Source organism: Coffea eugenioides, chromosome 2, assembly GCF_003713205.1.
Source record: "Coffea eugenioides isolate CCC68of chromosome 2, Ceug_1.0, whole genome shotgun sequence".
NCBI lineage: Eukaryota > Viridiplantae > Streptophyta > Magnoliopsida > Gentianales > Rubiaceae > Coffea > Coffea eugenioides.
This window is the reverse complement of record NC_040036.1, coordinates 29,547,673-29,567,022: the sequence shown is the minus strand read 5'-3', so window position 1 is coordinate 29,567,022 and position 19,350 is coordinate 29,547,673. Positions and strand designations below refer to the sequence as shown.

Below are 19,350 nucleotides of genomic sequence, written 5' to 3'. Positions count from 1 at the left end.
ATGCAAATTTGAGGATAAGCTGGCTGAATTATACCACTCCAAAAAGAAGGAAAAAAAAAAATAAAGATACTACAGAAACAAAGTTGCCTGCTTCGTTTAAAAAAAAAAAAAGTTTTGATAGTAAATAATAATAATATTGCATTCATTTGTGATTCAAATCAGCCATAAAGACCCGCAAGTAAAAGTAAACACAATATGGCAAAACCCGAGTAGTAGTAATTCCTAGCTTGCTTGTTGAGAGCTAAACAGCAATTGAATTTTACGTGATCTTCTCATTCACTCCACTCAAGTCTCAAACTCATGTTGGTTGCCTCGGAGGATAGGAATAGGATCCAAAGACATCAATCATGGGCTTGCTCTTCCCTTTTAATTCCTTTGATTGTTTGTATTAATCGAATCTCCCTCTTCTCACCCGAAACCGTCAACTTTAAGATTTGAACCTTAAACTTGAGAGCAAAAGAGTGCTCTGCTTTCAACTGTTGTGCTACAAATTCCTCTTCCTTATTCTCCATATCCACCTGCCCGCCCCAAATCGCAGGTGCTCCCATGGGTGGCCGCTGCCATTTTTTTTATTTTTTATTTGACCTTATATGTGTATAACACCTATACCATTGCAATAACCCTGCTTTTAAATTTTTAGTCAAGAATTCAATGTGAAATAATAAAAATCACTTTAGTCTTTTTAATACATTTTATAAATATTTGTATCATTTGAAATCTAAATCAATAGCCTTTGTTTTTTGTTTTTTTTTATAAACAATAATATAAAATGCGTGACAAAAAAAAGTAAGCTAACATAACAAAGTCATTCTTTTACCATTGAACAATAAATTGACAAGCAAAAAAATACATCTTTTAACCAAAACAAAATGTCACAGTATTTATTTATTTTATAATAATATAATTTATCCGCTACCCCCTCCCCCCAGCCCTAAACTCTCGCCCTACGTTTTTTTTCCTATCCCTTTTCTTTTTTGCGAGCGCTCCCCTCCATTACCATTCTTAGTTAAATTTAAACGTCATTTGAATTTTCAAAAAAAAAAATCTTTAGAATCTTTTCTTAAACACATTTTCTAATTATTCTTTGCCTCGTAATATTACATCATAAAAAGTGATACGGTTAATTTTAAGAGTTTGAAACACCAGTTAATTTTTTAAGTGTCGTTCGTATTCCTCGTCTAAAATGTTGTTCTGTTAATCATCTGGCCGGTTTCCAACTTGTCATCATCCTAATAATTACTTCAAAAGATGTACGAATGAAGTATTCTAGAATGAAGAGAAATGGAAAAGGAATCCTTGGTTATTACGGATTTGCTCAAGTTTGCTCTGTACTGCGTCATTGGACACTCGTTTTGCTAACGAAGTTGAAGATTATAGGCAGCAAGGGGAGTATACGCACTAAACTCACAGTTACATTTGAAACATGTCCCTTGCAACCAGTTTGTGTGGAGTCAACGCTTTTGGTTTACTCTTTGGACTTGGAGCATTGCAGCTATTTGTACACGGAATGTACGTCGGTTGGGTTGGCTGTCGGTTTGGGATATTCAACTTGAATTGAAGCCCAGAGAAACTAGACTCGTCACTTGTTAGTCGTCACTTTCGTAGAACTTTGTTGTAAACCTACGAATCTCATTGGAGGCTCATTCATCAGCTCGTAAAAATTCCACAAAGCGCGTTAAAATGAGTTGTTGGTTCTGGCTGAACTTCAATGGTGATGCAGAAAGCTTTCAATTCCTGCATGCATGCGTGTCTAAGGAAAGATCATCCTAGTTGTTGGCTCTGGCTGAACTTCATTGGTGATGCAGAAAGCTTTCAATTCCTGCATGCATGCGTGTCTAAGGAAAGATCATCCTGCATTAAAATGTAGTTGTTGGCTCTGGCTGAACTTCAATGGTGATGCAGAAAGCTTTCAATTCCTGCATGCATTAGTCATCACTTTTCTAGAACTTTGTTGTAAACCTACGAATCTCATTGGAGGCTCATTCATCAACTCGTAAAAATTCCACAAAGCGCGTTAAAATGAGTTGTTGGTTCTGGCTGAACTTCAATGGTGATGCAGAAAGCTTTCAATTCCTGCATGCATGCGTGTCTAAGGAAAGATCATCCTAGTTGTTGGCTCTGGCTGAACTTCATTGGTGATGCAGAAAGCTTTCAATTCCTGCATGCATGCGTGGTGATCATCCTGCAGAAAGCTTTCAATTCCTGCATGCATTAGTCATCATGAACGTACGTCTCATTTCATTCAAAGATTCAGTTGTTGGTTCTGGCTGAACTTCAATGGTGATGCAGAAAGCTTTCAATTCCTGCATGCATGTAGAACTTCATTGGTGTGCATGGCGTGTCTGAAAGATCATCCTGAACTCTGGCTGAACTTCAATGGTGATGCAGAAAGCTTTCAATTCCTGCATGCATTAGTCATCACTTTTCTAGAACTTTGTTGTAAACCTACGAATCTCATTGGAGGCTCATTCATCAACTCGTAAAAATTCCACAAAGCGCGTTAAAATGTAGTTGTTGGTTCTGGCTGAACTTCAATGGTGATGCAGAAAGCTTTCAATTCCTGCATGCATGCGTGTCTAAGGAAAGATCATCCTAGTTGTTGGCTCTGGCTGAACTTCATTGGTGATGCAGAAAGCTTTCAATTCCTGCATGCATGCGTGTCTAAGGAAAGATCATCCTTCTGTTGATTTCGACTCTTCAGGCCACATTATTTTGGCTTCTGGGGCCAAATTGTGCATAAGTTTCAAATTTTGAAAACATGCTATGGATCAACCAATCATAAGATTTCAGTACAAACACGTTAAAAGAAAAAAAAAAATCATATGTTTGTAGTCATGAAATTCTAAGACATGATGTATTTACGTCATTTTCATATGAAATGGGAGGCCAATTTCAATATAAAGAGTTTGAAACACCAATTAATTTTTTAATTGTCGTTCGTATTCCTCGTCTAAAATTGTTGTTCTGTTAATCATCTGGCCGGTTTCCAACTTGTCATCATCCTAATTACTTCAAAAGATGTCCCCATTTGGATTGCATTTTTCTGGATTTTTTGTACAAAAATTACTGTAGCGATTTGATATATGTGAAATAAAAAGGTGATAGGAAGATGTGTTCACAGAAAAGCATAGTAATTTTTCTGAGGAAAATCGCAATCCAAGCGGGGAAGTATTCTAGAATGAAGAGAAAAGGAAAAGGAATCCTTGGTTAGTAAGGATTTGCTTTAGTTTGCTCTGTACTGTGTCATTGGACACTCGTCTTGCTAACGAAGGTGAAGGTTATAGGCAGCAAGGGGAATATAACTATTAATTGAGTAATACATAAAATTTAACAAACTCAAAAAATCAAAATGCATAAAAAATGAGATTTTTTATGAATTTTCTGCTATATTTTTTAATTTTCTATTATATATTGCTTTTTTGAAACTGCTGTATTTATTTTTTACTCAATTAATAGTTATTGGATTTTAAGAAAACAAAAAAACCTAAAACGTGATGTTTATACAGGAGAAATAGCAATATAATAAAAAGTGGGACAGAGAGTGGCACATAGTGTGGGACAGAAGATTCGTTGCACAGTTAATTCGCAACGGATCTTCTGTCCCACACTCTGTGCCACTCTCTGTCCCACTTTTTATTATATTGCTATTTCTCCTGCATAAACATCATGTTTTAGTTCTTTTTTGTTTCCTTAAGATCCAATAACTATTAATTGAGTAATACATAAAATTTAACAAATTCAAAAAATCAAAATGCATAAAAAATGAGATTTTTTATGAATTTTCTGCTATATTTTTTAATTTTCTATTATATATTGCTTTTTTGAAACTGCTGTATTTATTTTTTACTCAATTAATAATTATTAGATCTTAAGAAAACAAAAAAGAACTAAAACGTGATGTTTATACAGGAGAAATAGTAATATAATAAAAAGTAGGATAGAGAGTGACATAGAGTGTGGGACAAAAGATTCGTTGTGCAGTCAATTTGAAGCATGTCCCTCCCCCACATACTTCTCATCCTGACTTGTCAATCCTAAAATTTGAACCTTAAACCTGAGAGCAACGAGAGTGCTCTGCTTTCCACTATTGTGCTACAAATTCTTCTTCCTTATTTTCCGTACCCACCTGCCCGCCCAAATCGCAGGTGCTCCCATGGGTGGCCGCTGCTATTTTTTTATTTTTTATTTGACCTTATATGTGTATATAGGTGGCAAACCAACCCACTTAACTAAATTTATCCATACCCGTCCATGAATAGATGGGTATGGGTATCTTAAATTTCTGTATATGGGTATAAATGGGTTACCCAATAATACCCATTTAATAAATGGGTATTATTGGGTAACCCATCAAACCCAATTAACCCATTTAGAATTCTCTTCCCCCACCCATTTTTTTTTTCAAAATTTTCATTTTACATGATGTTAACTACTTTTGTTTCATTATTATTATTATTTGTTGGCTTTATCTTAGTATTTTATTTTATCTTAGTTTGTTAACTTGCTCATTTTTCAGCATTACCAATTTATGATAAATTTTAGGCTCTTTTCTTATCTTTCTAAAATGAATTTTTAAATTTATATATGAAAATAATGTTAAGGATTCAAAATTTTTGATTTAAGTTTTATATTAACTTTTATAGTACTTAGTTCAAATTTTTATATTCTTATTATTCAATTATTAAATAATATGTAAATTTGCTTCATTAAGTATAAATGGAAAAAAATTGGTAATTAGGCTTATTGAGCATTACAAGTAAATATTTAAAACTAATGATGGATACAAAGAGCGGTATAAATTGATAATTTAGTTTGCAAAAATGAATTTAAATGAGTTTACAAAAAATTAAAATAAATGGGTAATTGGGTTACCCAATTCATTTTTTGACTTACCCATTTATACCCATCTAATTAGATGGGTATAAATGGATTGATTCACTTATACCCATTACCCATTTTACCCAACCCAAACCCGCTCAAGCCACCCATTTTGACACCTCTATATGTGTATAACACCTATTCCGTTGCAATAACCCGGCTTTTAAATTTTTAGCCAAGAATTCAATGTCAAATAATAAAAATCACTTTAGTCTTTTAAATCCATTTTTTAAATATTTGTATCATTTGAAATCTAAATCAATAGCCTTTGTTTTATTTTTTATAAACAATATACAATACGTGACAAAAAAAAATAACATAACAATGTCATTCTTTTACCACCAAACAATAAACTGACAAGCAAAAAATACATCTTTTAACCAAAACAAAATGTCACATTATTTATTTATTTTATAATAATATAATTTATACCCTACCCCCTCTCCCCAGCCCAAAACTCTCGCCCTACGCTTTTTTTTCTACCCCTTTTCTTTTTTGCGAGCACTCGCCTCCATTACCATCCCTAGTTAAATTTAAACGTCATTTGGACTTGAAAAAAAATCTTTAGAATATTTTCTTAAACACATTTTCTAATTATTCTTTGCCTCGTAATATTACATCATAAAAATGATTCGGTAACTAAGAATGATTGACTTCATGTTCTTTCTTTGCATCTTATTCTCACCTTTAATCATGGGTCGCCATATCGGCCGATACCGATACGTATTGGCCGAGTCGTAACTGGAATGGAGGGGACCGATGCGATACCGATCCCCGAATCGCGGATATTACTATATCCATGACGACTTGCTCTGACTCGGCCGATATTGACTGATTTGAATCTGTGATGCATAATATCGGCCGATATATCCGAGTCAACTCGGAGTTGACTTGGATATTTTTTTAAATTGTGCCTTTTTTGGTATTTTTTAGTTTTAGAAATTTTTTCAAAATTTTTGGAAACTTTCATGTGTTATATAATGTGTGTATCACCTGATATTTAACCGATATGCCGCGACGGATATGGAGCAACCGATACCGCGACGCGACCGAGATGGCGAACCATGCCTTTAATTGTCTGTCCCGTTTCCCTTTTCCATTTCAGCTAACCAAGTTCTAGCAGAAACCCCCTTGCTCCTGGCTTTCAGTTCTCTCCAGAACTCGTTTCCTTCAACAAATTAATCGAGACTAGAACAAGACAATCTCTCCTTACCTCTCTCTCTATCTCTAAACAGAAAAACTCATGCATTATAGAACTGGTCTTGGATAATTTTGGAGCTGAATAGTTATTCGAGCCACGGAGTTAAGGTACAAAGCATTTTCTTGCATTAGATGATGATCAATTGTTAGCTTTACAAATTATATGTGATTGAATAGCCAGCCTTATGTTTTCACAGACAGGATCCTCTGTCCAATTTTCTGTGTCCAATTTCCTGTCCAACACAAAACTACGTAGTTCCACTTATTCTTGTGGCTGACGAGATCTCTCTTCTTTTTCGGATTTTCTTTATTTACGTATCTTTATTACAATTCCCAAAACCCTATTACTACCATAACAATTCCCGAGACCTGTTGCCGTGAGCGTCAAGAAAATTTGGGACTTCTTTGCCGATGGTAAGAAAAAAATAATATTCATCTGCACAATTGTTTCTGGCTGACTTACAATGTATCAGTTGTGGATGTTCCTTTGCTTGGCATCAATTTATAAGTTTTTTATGCCGTCTTTCGTCTATGTAGTAGGGACCCATGAAGGTATAGTAGGTCTGTTGTCTTTATGCTTGGCATATAATCTTCTAGGCATTGACATCTGAAACAACAATCATCGTGAACCAAATTGCAGCACATATATTTGTTTACCACCGCAATCCGTATGCCCTATAAAATGTGTGTATGTGGGTGGGGTGGTGTTTTTTTTCTCTGGGAAGGGGGGGGGGGTAAGAAAAGAAAACAGCTATTACATGTTAAAATAGCAGAGGTCTCCATGATGTTTAAAGGTTTTCAATTTTTATCCATCACATGGTTTTTCATTCAATTAGCAACTTTGTCAACCAAGCCAATGAAATATGTCAGTTTTTAACCATATTTCCCCAAGAGATGGATTATAAATTAAATGAACACTGTATCAATGAAGACATAATTCTACTTAAAAAACAAAAAAAGGAATCAATTTACCAGAATAAAAAATAGATTGCAAAAGGTACAAGAAACACTTTTTCTATCTCAAAATGTTAAAACACAATTTGTTTTCCTTCAAAGAAAGCGAGAAGGACAATTTGTTTTCCTTCACCAATTTTTTAGATTATTCTTTCCGTTAGGCCCAGCAGCAAATTTTGCTTTGTACTTCCAAGGATTTGATTGTCTCTCTGTATGTCTCAAATTTTGCTATGTCTTTCCGTTAGGCTAGTGGTTTGCTTTAGAGGAATTCACGGTGAATGGTTACAATTTGACAGGGCTGTTGCTTGGTGCTTGAGCCAAACAGGCATTTATTTTTATGTGCCACGTCAGCCACAAGAATAAGTGGAACTACATAATTTTGTGTTGGACAGGAAATTGGACATAGAAAATTGGACAGAGGATCCCATCTGCGATTATACCACAACCCCTTGACAAAATTGTATGGTACCCAATTGATGATATGCCACTAGCTCTAAAAGAGATCAATTTAAGTTTGAATAGCCGAATGTATTTGATTGACTTAATTTACTGAAGTTGCAACCTTACAAATATCAATCGAATTCTCTTCCCGGCTATAAAGGCCTTGAGTTATTGATCTAAATTAATTGTATTTGGGTACTTTAAGGCGTCATCGATCCACTGAGAAACTAGTAACGCCTTCTTCTCCCTATACTTCGTAAAAATGACGCTGTAGCTAACATAAGTTGGCTCAACTAATAAAAACGGGTCATTTATTTTTATAAAAGATTGTGCGTTTGAGTCCCATTGTTGCTGCAAGGGCTATTTTAGTAGGCGATTTATAAGAATCTTTATAAGCGATCAATGGTTCTAAGCATATCCTAACTCCTAAAAGTGATTGGAGTCGAAACTATCCAAACTTTTTCCTATAGAAAAAAAAGATGGTGTTGATCCAATCAGGACTAACCCATCCATTTTTTGCAATCATTCTTCAATGGCGTGACATCAGACATGTCCTTATGGCCCTCTAGGCCACGAATCAAGACTCGATGTTCACGCTTTTAGGCCCTTAGTTACACACGAAGGCGAGAAACTTTGGGGAGAACAAAAAAATAGAAAATAAAAAACTATAAAAAGGGATACAACCAAAATCATCAAACGAAGTCCTCGTACCTTGTGCATAGTCGTATTAGATTAATTAAGAGCTATCCTGTGTCCTTTTACGAATACAATGACGTTCATGATTTATTATTCATTTGATGCAGATGTGCCACTATAGTTTAAGTAGTACCTTGCATATAGGTGCCGTCCAATTCCTGATTTTTCCACTGGACTTAAAGATTAACGATCTTGTTTGACTGTGGGATGAAGAGATAGAAATGATAATTGAACATTCCTATGTATTAGACCCTTGTTTCATTTTTAACTTTTGTTTTCTTCATTGTCATTTTCTTCCCAAATGTTCCCATTTCCTTATCATGCGGTAAATCCAAAGCATCAGCTGGTTTACTTGTCTTCTAGTTTATGGAATCTATTCATAGATCCAAAGGATGCAAATTATAAAAAGAGCTGTCAAGTACTGTTCTTGTATGGAATATTATCGCCATATAATCAAGAACACCTCAGCAAAGTACTAGGAGAGTTTATAAATCTCAGTTGGCCACAAAAACATAAGCAGATCATCAATCTCTGAAGTTGGAAGCAGCTAGAGATTTGTGAAGATGAAGGTTAATCAACTGTGTTGTTTCGTGTTATTGTTGATGATGATGGCTTTATGCGATGCATCAAGATTAATAAACTACTTCAACAAGGCTCCTCTGAAGTCTATCAAGGTGATCTAAGATCATATGTTCCCGCTTCTTCTATGAATATATGTGTCTGCTTTTCTAAATCTTCTTTATGTTAAAAATTTGAATGATCATCTCATGGTGATTTTTATGGCAGAGCAAGGATGGTGATGTAATTGATTGTATACTTCTCTCTGAACAACCAGCACTTGATCATCCCTTACTCAAGGATCACCGAATTCTGGTTTGTGAATTGCTTGCAACTCCAAAAAAATATACCAAAAAAAAATTTTTTTTTCCTGAAAATTCCTCAGCAGAGGTACATTTAGCAGCTAGAACTTGGACATCATCACTCACTAGTTGCTTATATTTTTTTTATTTTATTTTTTTTGACTTTGTTGGTTAGTTGCTTATATCTTACAAAGGGCTAATGGAGCATTAACTAGAAAGGATTTCATTATGGTTAAAGCTGTGCCCAACTAACCATGCAAAGATTGGATTCAGCTCTCAACAGTTGAATGCTCAGTTACTTTATATATATATATATATATATAAAGTAACTGAGCATTCAACTGTTGAGAGCTGAATCCAATCTTTGCATGTGTTCATGAATCTTGTGCTCTTTGATTGGAAGAATTTTGTAAGCAGTTGATTTTGCAGATGACACCAAGTTATCACCCGGAAGGGTTGAAAAAATTGTTCAACAGTAGGAATGATGAGAAATCAATTACTCAATTGTGGCAATTGGCTGGGAGATGTCCACAGGGAAGCATTCCTATCAGAAGAGGTAAAAAAGAGGATGGTTTCTTCTCTGTGATCAAGAGCTTTTTACAGAAGGATGAAACCAATCGCGAGAAGCTTTCAGCCGGCATGGAACTCATCAGCCAAGTGAAATCCTACCAGGTAGTAAACCTATTTGAAAATTTAAGGTGAATTTCGTATAAAGTACCACAACAAAGTGTTTGGCTCAATCACAAGTTCAATTAGTCCAATTATGTTTTCTAATGATTCTTTTTCCCTCGTCTTGGACTTCTTCAGTCTGTAGCTAGTTATGCTATGGGAGCATATTATGGAGCAAAGGCAATCATGAATGTCTGGCAACCCCAACTTCAGCAACCTAATGAATATAGCTCGTCTCAGCTCTGGATAACGGAGAATTCTTTTGGTTCAAATCAGAACACCATTCAAGCGGGTTGGCATGTAAGTTTTTTATCTACCACCTTACCAGCCAATCAAGCAATTTGAGTTTTTTTTTTTTCAAGTAAATAACTAGCAACCCATTGTGATTTCACATATTATCACATAATCTCCCTAACGTTTTAAGATATTCACATTATTCTCTTATGATTTTATGCAAAGCAAAATTTTGATGGAAAGCACCCTCCATAACGTCATTAGTTGAAATGCAAGTGTCAGTCTTCCTTAAGTATTAAACTAAATAAGAGCCTAACCACTTTGCATAAAACTACAGGGGGCATTATATAGGTCTATATACAAAACTAAATAGTTATCAAGTGGATATTTATGCAAAATTATAAGGGGTTAAATGGATAATTATATAAAACCATAAAATGAGTGAGTATTATGATTTCATCCTGCACATTTTTGAGCACATCCAAATCAATCATCTAACCAAAGATGTTTTTAGTCTATATTCCACTTCGCACAAAATTACAAGGGATATGTACTTACGCACATAAATATTAGCGAGGTGATATGATAATAGGAAAAACCACAGGGGTTTATTAGTAATTTATCCCTTTTTAGTGAAGCACAAATAGAATGTTGACTCAATCCCTTGTAATTTAGTAATTTACTCTTTTTGGGTGAAACACAACTAGAATATTGAGCAATGTAATAACTCATTGTGTATTATTGGGAAAAAAAAAACAGGTCAACCCAGAATTATACGGAGATGCTAGAACAAGGTTCTTCATGCACTGGACTGTAAGCATCTTAAACCTTTTCCAAGAATCACTTTTGCTAATCATGCAACTTTAGTTTGATATATAGACTCTACATTTATGTCGACAGAGGGACAACTTTAAGTCCACAGGATGCTACAACTTGCTGTGTTCAGGCTTTGTTCAAATCACTAATGAAATTGTACTAGGAGGCTCTGTCTTCCCCCTCTCCAATTTCAACGGTTCCCAGTCTGAAATTAGCATACTTATTTGGAAGGTAACTTAAGTAGCTCTTTTATTTATTTATTTAGTTTTTCAAGAACAAGAAATTTATTGGTGGGATGTATGTATTGTGCAAATTACAAGATGCAGTTTTTTTTTCCTTATGATTTTTGAAACTCATGGATTGGCTTAAGTTTTGCTAGGATCCAGCACAAGATGCATGGTGGCTAGAATTTGGCAACACGATAGTTGGTTACTGGCCAGGCTCTTTGCTTACAAGCCTAGCACACTATTCTTCTTTGATTGAATGGGGTGCGCTAGTTTTAAACAAACAGTCAGATGGGGTACAAACTTCTACACAGATGGGAAGTGGCCATTTTCCACGAGAAGGTTTTAAGAGGGCAAGTTACATGAGAAATCTTGAAGTGATAGGCAGCTCAATGAAATTAAGGCCCCTTAATTACTTAAGGACCATTGCTCGGAAATCAAACTGCTATGACATAACTGTGGGAGAGAATGCTGATTGGGGAAATTACATTTTCTATGGAGGACCCGGGAGAAATCCTAGTTGTCCATGATGGAACTCCAAAAGTTTAACCATTTGGCTATGTATTCCCTTTGCAACTCAATTTAGCTTTTTAGAACTTTCAAGTCCTAATGATGGAAGATTCTCCAACTCCATATAAAGCTGGACATAAATGTGCATGGTGGTAATTAAGCTAAAATTAAAGATGGAGTTTCTCAATGTTCTATTCAGTATAAAATGACTAGCTCTCTTTTCAATTTGAAGTATACATTATACTGGCCATCTGTCTCTGGTATGAAATTCCTACCATATCTGACCGTCTAAAAAGATGTTAAGTGTGTAATAGAATTGGACAATACATACCATTTCTTGTAGAGCCAGTACTGATAACAAACTAGCTAATCTCTTTGCAAAATTAGAAAGAGAAATTGAACATTCTGACTCATGTAGAATGTATCTCCAAATTAGTACTATACTACCCGCTTATGGGTTTTCTTCGTGAGATGATTTCCATGCTATAGTGCTAAACATGCACAAATTTGGATAACCTACACCTAAAGGTGCCCCCGACAGTCAACAGAAATGAAAAAGGTATACTTGAGTACGAGAAAAATTCTGCAACATGTCACTAAACTTTTCAAGTTTCTCATTTCACTCACTAAACAAGTTTCTCATTGCAAAGATGGTGATATAATTGATTGTGTCCATATCTATCAACAACTAGCATTTGACAATCCTTTGCCCAAAGGCCACTGAATTCTGCAGGTTTGCCCCATGCAACACCCCTCAAAAGAAAAATAAACAAAAAAAAAATGCAAAAATATGAAGTATATATAACACCATAATTGCTTGACGGACGGAAGGGAAGCTATATGTTTTTCTTTTGCAGATGAGACCAAATTATCAACCAGAACTGGGATTTGCTGAGAATAAAATTTCCAACATTAAGTCCACTAACATTAATGAACTTGAACAGAAACCAATCAGTCAGTTGTTGCAATTGGCTGAAAAGTGCCCAGACAGAACCATTCCTATCAGGAGGGCTAAGCAAGAGGATATCTTAAGAACAAGCTCTATGAAGACTAAGAACTTTGGAAGGAAGCTAAACACCAATTTTCCGAAAACTGGCCAACACAGTTTTCTGGAACCACTGTTTTGCCAAAAAAAAAAAAGAAATAGCACTTACTATTTAGAAAAAAAAGAAAGCTACTTATGATTTTCTAAAATAAATCTATGTGAATGTCACTCTTAAAGTTCTACCTGCATTATCCGTACTGAAGATTTAACTGCTGGAAATAAGCCAATACATGTTTGTCGATGAGAAACATGCTTAATGTTTGAGGGCCAATTTGAAACAATGATCTTGTTCTTCCGCTCCTTTTCCCTTTTTTCTATTTTTCCCTAATTTTTCCCTAATTTTTTCTGTCTCGTGTGGGGTTCTTTTGTCTGTAGCTGCAGTAGTTCGAGAAGAAAAGTATTATGGAGCGAAGGCAACCATAAATATATGGGAGCCCCGACTTGAGAAACGTAATGCATTTAGCTCTCGTCTCAGCTTTCGATTACAGGAGGCTCTTCCGATTCAGATTTAAACGTCATTGAAGCAGGGTGGCATGTGAGTTTTTAACAAAGTATAGTTGTTCACATGATCACAATTCTTTCAAGTAGTGCAAACTTATAATGATAGGCACTCAATGAACACCCGTTAGTGAACTTAATTTACACCGAAACAGTCGTATGAATACGTGCGCTCATATTTATTTGGTCTCTTTTATTTCAACATTGTTCACGTTTAATTTTAAATTTTTTTTAAAGAAACTATCACATAAAACCACTTTTACATTAGGGAACCTGTTACACGCGCCTTTTTTTTATTTTCTTCAAAATAGCATATATAAAATGATCACTTAATCATTCTATTAATTTCTTGGACAAATTACATTTTACCCTTCTGTGGTTTAGCTTTTTTTACATAACCCCCCTATGGTTTCAAAAACTATACATAACTCCCTCATGGTTTGAATTAAAACGTCAAAGTGACGGAAATAGTCATTCGTAACGGAACTTCTAAAAATGTCGAAATTACCCTCATAAATACATGACACATTAACCCCGTATAATTTTTATATTTTACTATATAACCCCTTTATGATTTAATATTTTACCATATAAGCCCCTTATGATTTTCAAATATACGCATAAACCCCCTTGGTTAATAAATAATTTTCAACTTTATATAAGGGTATTTTTGACATTTTAGGTGACTCCGTTAAGAATAATCATTCCCGTCACTTTGACACTTTAATCCAAACTATGAGGGGGTTATATATAGTTTTGGAAATTATAGGGGGGTTATGTAAAAAAAAAGCTAAACCACAGGGGATAAAGTGAAATTTGCCCTAATTTCTTTTTTTTTTAAAAAAAAAAAAAAACCGGTTGTCGTCCAATTAAGACACAAAGAAATTAGGGGGGTAAAGTGTAATTTGCCCTAATTTCTTCCATACAACAATGAACAGAGGGATAATTTTCGATCAACAGGATGCTACAACTTGCTCTGTCCAGGCTTTGCTCAAACCAGAAATGAATATACATTGATGACCTTTATGTCCTGCTCCTTGGAATTATTAGGTTGGTTTAGTATTTGAAATATCGTCTCCCTTTTAGTGATCCCTCTTATTTCTGAAATCTTAACTGCTTACATTTGGAAACTGTTCTATGAATTTTCGCTCCTTTCCTGACTGAAGAAGAGGGAAGATGTGATTCTACAAAATCAACATGCATCATAGGATGGCAATAAGAATTGCTTCTACAACACAGATTTACAAGAGCAATAATGGCCAAATTTCCGTGGCATTGCAGACGTTACAATGAAGTAAAAAAATTCAAGAGGCAGATAATAAATTTTCATAGAAACAACAGATTCATAACAATGAATCTAGATCAGTTCAGTTCAATAATATCTGCTCCATCAAGCGTATCAACTTAGAATTCCAAAATGGGAGTATAAATCTATCTTGCCTGAAGAATTCAAGTTATAAAGCTCATTTATAGATGTCAATAAGTACCAACGACAAATGATCAGCAACACACTGTAAAGATTTTTGCCACAAAGCATTAAATCCAGGCAAAAGTGAAGCAATTAGGCAGTTCAAAAAAGTAGACTAGTGCTTATTACGTTGCCCTAATGCAAATTTAACGGCTCAAATGCTGCTCCTGCTTCCTATGTTGCCTTCTTCTGTTTCTCGGAAGTACATAGACGGGCAGCATGGGTCTTCCCCTTCAAGTGCAGCCTATAAATCTCTTCACTGTTGCAAAGAACGTGACACAATTCACACCAGAAGTGCTGGAGGGTTTTCTGTTTCTTACCAACTTCGAGTTCTTGCAACTTGGCCCTGTGCTTTTGACCTTTGAAGTGTAAATCTAAACTAGTTTGGTCAGTGCACAAAATTTGGCACAGGTCACATCTTGGTTGCTCTTTCGTGTTCTCCTTAACCATCCCATTACCACACATTTTCATGTAACTCAGCTTAGCTTTATGCTTGTGACCTTTGATATGCATTTTGTAACATGATGGGCTTGGGCAGCTGAGTTGACAAATCTTGCAGAATGTTTTAGGTCCATCACTAGTATAATATGGCTTTCGGTGTTGATTTGAAAGGTATTTGAAGCTGCTGGGAGTCGCTTTCATTGGCATCTCTGAGTGAATTGATGCACTGTTCTGAGTAGACACTGAAAATGGACTTGGATTCTGACCTGGAACTGGAGATGGCTTGACATTAGTAACTGAAGGCCTTATTTCATCTGCTGAAACCATGCTTATGCTCGGATGTGAAATCATGTTTGATGCAAAACCTTGTCTAGCATGTGAGATGAAGTTTTGCCCTAAAATATGTGTAGCATTTGCTTCTGGCATTGTTACTTTAGATAAAGATGGCACCTGATACATGCAACAAGTCATAAGCAGAAGATGAACAAAATAAAGAACAAAACAAAGAGAATAAGAATAATAAGGAGAGAGATCTATGATGCATGAGAAATGAGTGATTCAAATAAGATGAAACAAAAAACCAACGAAGAGAGCACAAAAATTGATACCTCAAATGAAGACCAAGCTAGTAATGAAATGTACTACACAACTCTTCAGCAATAAGCAAGGATTACAAGTTTTGCAGGGGAAAAAAACATAGTAGAGAACAGATTGGAAAATCCTAAACTTCCATAATTTATATCTGCTGAAAAACAGAGAATGAGTGATTGGAACAAGCTGAAACAAGAAACCAAGAGCAAAATAACTGATGCCTTAAATGAAGACCAAGCAAGTTATGCAAATGTTTGCAGGATTCTCCAGCAATAAACTAGGATTATGCTTTTTGCAGTACAAGAAGAGTAGAGAACCAATTGGAAAATCCTACCCTTCTATATTTTACATATGCTGCTCAGTTGTCAACTTAAACGAATTAAAGCATTGATCTATTGCTTCTGAGGTTGGTAATGAAGGATCATAGTTGTATGTTTGCCTTATAGCATTGGACAGCAAGATCATTTTGGAAATGAATTTCCGAAAAGGAATTTATGAGAATTAAGAGCTGGGAGAATTTGTCATCTAAATGTAAAAGATCTGGCCTTCAATACCTACAGGCATAGCATTGTGCTTTAAAGATAAATCTGTTGCAGTTAGTGGCTGAATGCTCTGCAAAAATGGCCAATTTTGCACATTTCACGAGTCATTGCCACTGCACATACATGTTGCAGCTCATTCAGTCTGTTGTTCCATATACATTTCATGAGTCAGTGCCACTGCATATACATGTTGCAGTTCATTCAGTCTGTTGTTTCATAAGTTAAAAAAAGGAAGGATAGACAATATGAGCCCCAATTCTCCTGTTGCATGCCATTGGGATGCAACCAATTTTGAACCACATAATTATTATCCTTTGGATTTGGCAAGACCTAAATTAGGGGACAGAACCATAGCAAAAGTTTGAAGCTAAAGTGACTTATATCATCCAGATATCCTTCTTTTAAGGGCTTTAAGAGATGAATCATATTTATGCACAGATTAAACTCATGAAGAAATTAGTGCAAGAAAAAAGTTTTAGTTTTTAAATAACCCATCGTACTGGTGATTGCTTAAGATTAGGACCCGAAGATGTCAAATCATTTGCTGCTGCACTGGTGAGGCTTGAACTGGGGTTTGATGTAGGCCGTGCTATGGTAGGTGACCTCAAACTCTGCCTGAGAAATTGTGAGACATTTGGCTCTGGAATTGTAGCTTTAGACGAAGATGGCACCTAATATAAGGAACAAGTTGTCAAAATTGAAATAAGCAACCTGAACAACTAATGTCCAAAACGAATACCAATTTAGTAAAAAAGAAGAATGGGTTACATAGCTATCCAGCAATCATCAAGGATTATAAGTTGATTAAAAGGACTAGAGAATGATAAGGGAAAAACCTACTCCCTCTATATGTAATTCATTTGCTCCCTAGTCCTCAATTCAACCAAATCAAACCTCGTCCTATGGATTTTAAGGGTAGTAGTAAAGAATCATAGTCATATCTATACCTTTTGGTATCATGCAGCAACATCAATTTTAACTGAATTTCCAAAAAAAAAAAAAAAACCTTTTCACTAATGTAAGAAGTGTATGCATCATTCTGTTATTTAATCTCAAAAAATCTAGAGTCCGCATTTCAGATGGCATTCTGTTTGGGCAGTTTTCTGTTGTGCATCTAAAGCTTATTAGTTCTGCAAAGATTAAGCTCATTTTGGCCATTTCAAAAATTCATTGCCGCAATATGTAGTGCTCCAGATTGGAGTATGGTCAATCTATGCTGTTACAAGTGGTTTTGTGTTGTATCATACTTTAAAAGTTAAAACATTGAAAGAGAGACTGACTTGAGTTGTTTCATGAGTTGTGTAATGCAACGACGCTACCAAATTTGAATAGCATAATTAATTCTCTTACAATTTGGCATGATATATATTTGAGAGTAAAGACATTTATTTTGTTCAGATAACGTTCTTTTTAGGTGCTGAAGAGATCAAGCACATATATGTATGCACGTCATAAACTAATGAAACAGTGAGTTGCCTATGGAATTGTAACCTTAGATGAAAATGGCACCTAATAATTAGGAACAAGGCTCGACTTACATAACTAATTTCACGAAATCTGCCATACAAGACTAATCAAGCATCAAGGTTTTACACCAGAACAGCCCCATGACCTCAAATCCAAATTGAAATACATCAAATTCTGCCATTTTTCACAAATAACACTTGCTGAGTTTCTGTAACATATTATTCAACTCAACTTGCGCCGATCATTTGTGATAAGCCAGCAGTTCTATAGGTTCAGCAATCAATAAAATAGCGTCAATTTTGAGGAACACACGAGTAATTAGAGCACAAACAATTACAACAGAAAGACTGACAATAAGCAGCATAAGAAAATGTAGAGTCTGAGTTCTCACCTCCAAAGGTAACAGTTCTGCAAATTCTGCCTCAGACAAGAAGTAAGCAATCTTTTTCCTATATGCCAATTCTCTCTGAATCGCTTGCTCCACGGACATGATGTTGACCTCCTTTCCTTCAGCCATTTCTCTCCGAGACACCTGCAAAAGCTCAGTCATAATAAGTCGAACTCATTATTCAATCATATGTCCATCCACTCTCACTCACCTCAATTTTCAGAATTCCACCAAGGTTTTTGTTTCTTAAGCAGTAAATCAACAAACAGGGGATAAGGGTTTATACAGGACAAGTTTGGAAATTTTCCAAAATCAAATCTTGAGCTTTAGCTGTATAAGTAAGCTTTAACTAACGCAATAAACAAACCACAATCCACCTTTTTAATGAAATCACGTAGTAAATTTTGCATCACAAAATGCTGAAGATGCTACTTTCACAATATCAAAAAGGAGTACTAATTGTTTAAAAATGCAGTTGAAAGAAAGAAACTTTTTAAGGAAAGAAAACAGCCCATCATGCTTTTGTGATGGAGATGATCATATTCACCAAAAGAAAGAAAGAAAACAGAAAATCAAAAGACTCTGCGAGGAAAATTTACCTTGTAAAAATTTGCAGAAGCGAGTATGAAAGTGAAATATGGCTGAAAAGAAAAGGGTTCTGGAGTTCTTGATGGTTTATTACCCTCACAGCCTCACTGTGTGACTGTGTGCGTCTCTGTGTGTGCTTGTGTGTTTTGGTACAACAGAACATTTGAGTGCCTGTGGGCGAACAGGTTATTCAAAATGCAGGGTACTACTGTATGCGACTAGAAAGAAAAGAAAAGAAAAGAAAAGAAAAGAAGAAAAACAAAAATCTATGCTAAGAGTGTACGCGTCTAATTTTGAAACGAACTTGTCAATTCCCTCCTTTATAAATATGGATTCATATAGTTTCTGGTTGTGCTAAGTCCTTTTAGCAATTTGTAATTTTGTATAGGTTTCTTAGGCTGAAATGAACTATAAGACATTTTTTTTTTGTCTCAAAATTGTAATTTTTTGGAATTACTATTTTCTATGCATCACTGTTCAGAATTTTTTGCACTAGTAGATTTGAATGCATGACTCTAAAATATTAGTTTTGCATAAGCAGCATGTATCTTAGTACAAAACAATTTTACAATAACAATGTAGAAAACGCTAATCCATTTTTTCAACCTTAGGATAGAAACTAAAATCAGATTACATGTTTTTTTTTAATCTTATGACAGTGACTCTTTGGAATTAATTTTTTTTTACATGTCAAATTTAAGAATTTTGTATACTAGCAAATTGGGACGTATGACCCAACCTCTTTTTGAATTTGAAATATTGGTTTTGTATATATTGTATGTATGTATACTCATTAGTGCAAAATAATTTTTATACAAAAAATATTAACCCATTTTTCAC

At 35.0% G+C, this 19,350-nt stretch overlaps 2 protein-coding genes across 6 annotated transcripts in view; one reads left to right on the top strand and one right to left on the bottom strand.

Annotated features, from left to right (window-relative positions):
• The first annotated feature begins 5,902 nt into the window (after positions 1-5,902).
• On the top strand, positions 5,903-11,718 carry LOC113762181. 5 transcript variants are annotated; one of them, XM_027305500.1, is made up of 8 exons: positions 5,903-6,186; positions 8,690-8,843; positions 8,956-9,042; positions 9,459-9,701; positions 9,837-9,998; positions 10,692-10,745; positions 10,833-10,979; positions 11,128-11,718. In XM_027305500.1, the coding sequence occupies exons 2-8, from the start codon at positions 8,733-8,735 to the stop codon at positions 11,500-11,502; spliced, it is 1,179 nt and encodes a 392-aa protein (XP_027161301.1). In that variant the 5' UTR covers positions 5,903-6,186; positions 8,690-8,732; the 3' UTR covers positions 11,503-11,718. The 5 variants fall into 5 exon arrangements, with proteins under 5 accessions (XP_027161301.1, XP_027161300.1, XP_027161297.1 ...); XM_027305499.1 differs by having other exon boundaries at positions 8,553-8,843; XM_027305496.1 differs by having other exon boundaries at positions 8,533-8,843.
• A 6,057-nt stretch (positions 11,719-17,775) lies between these two features.
• LOC113759421 (myosin-12-like) overlaps positions 17,776-19,350 on the bottom strand; it is a 13,752-nt gene continuing 12,177 nt past the window's right edge. The window contains exon 19 of the mRNA XM_027301996.1: positions 17,776-18,066. Within this exon, the coding sequence (XP_027157797.1) occupies positions 17,776-18,066 (291 nt within the window). The remainder of the gene's footprint in view (positions 18,067-19,350) is intronic.

Excerpts from the sequence above, each read along its gene's own strand:
- LOC113762181 (XM_027305500.1), top strand. The coding sequence starts at position 8,733 with ATGAAGGTTAATCAACTGTGTTGTTTCGTGTTATTGTTGATGATGATG. Across the intron at positions 10,746-10,832 it reads GGTTCTTCATGCACTGGACT|AGGGACAACTTTAAGTCCAC; the intron begins GTAAGCATCTTA and ends TTATGTCGACAG. Across the intron at positions 10,980-11,127 it reads TTAGCATACTTATTTGGAAG|GATCCAGCACAAGATGCATG; the intron begins GTAACTTAAGTA and ends AAGTTTTGCTAG.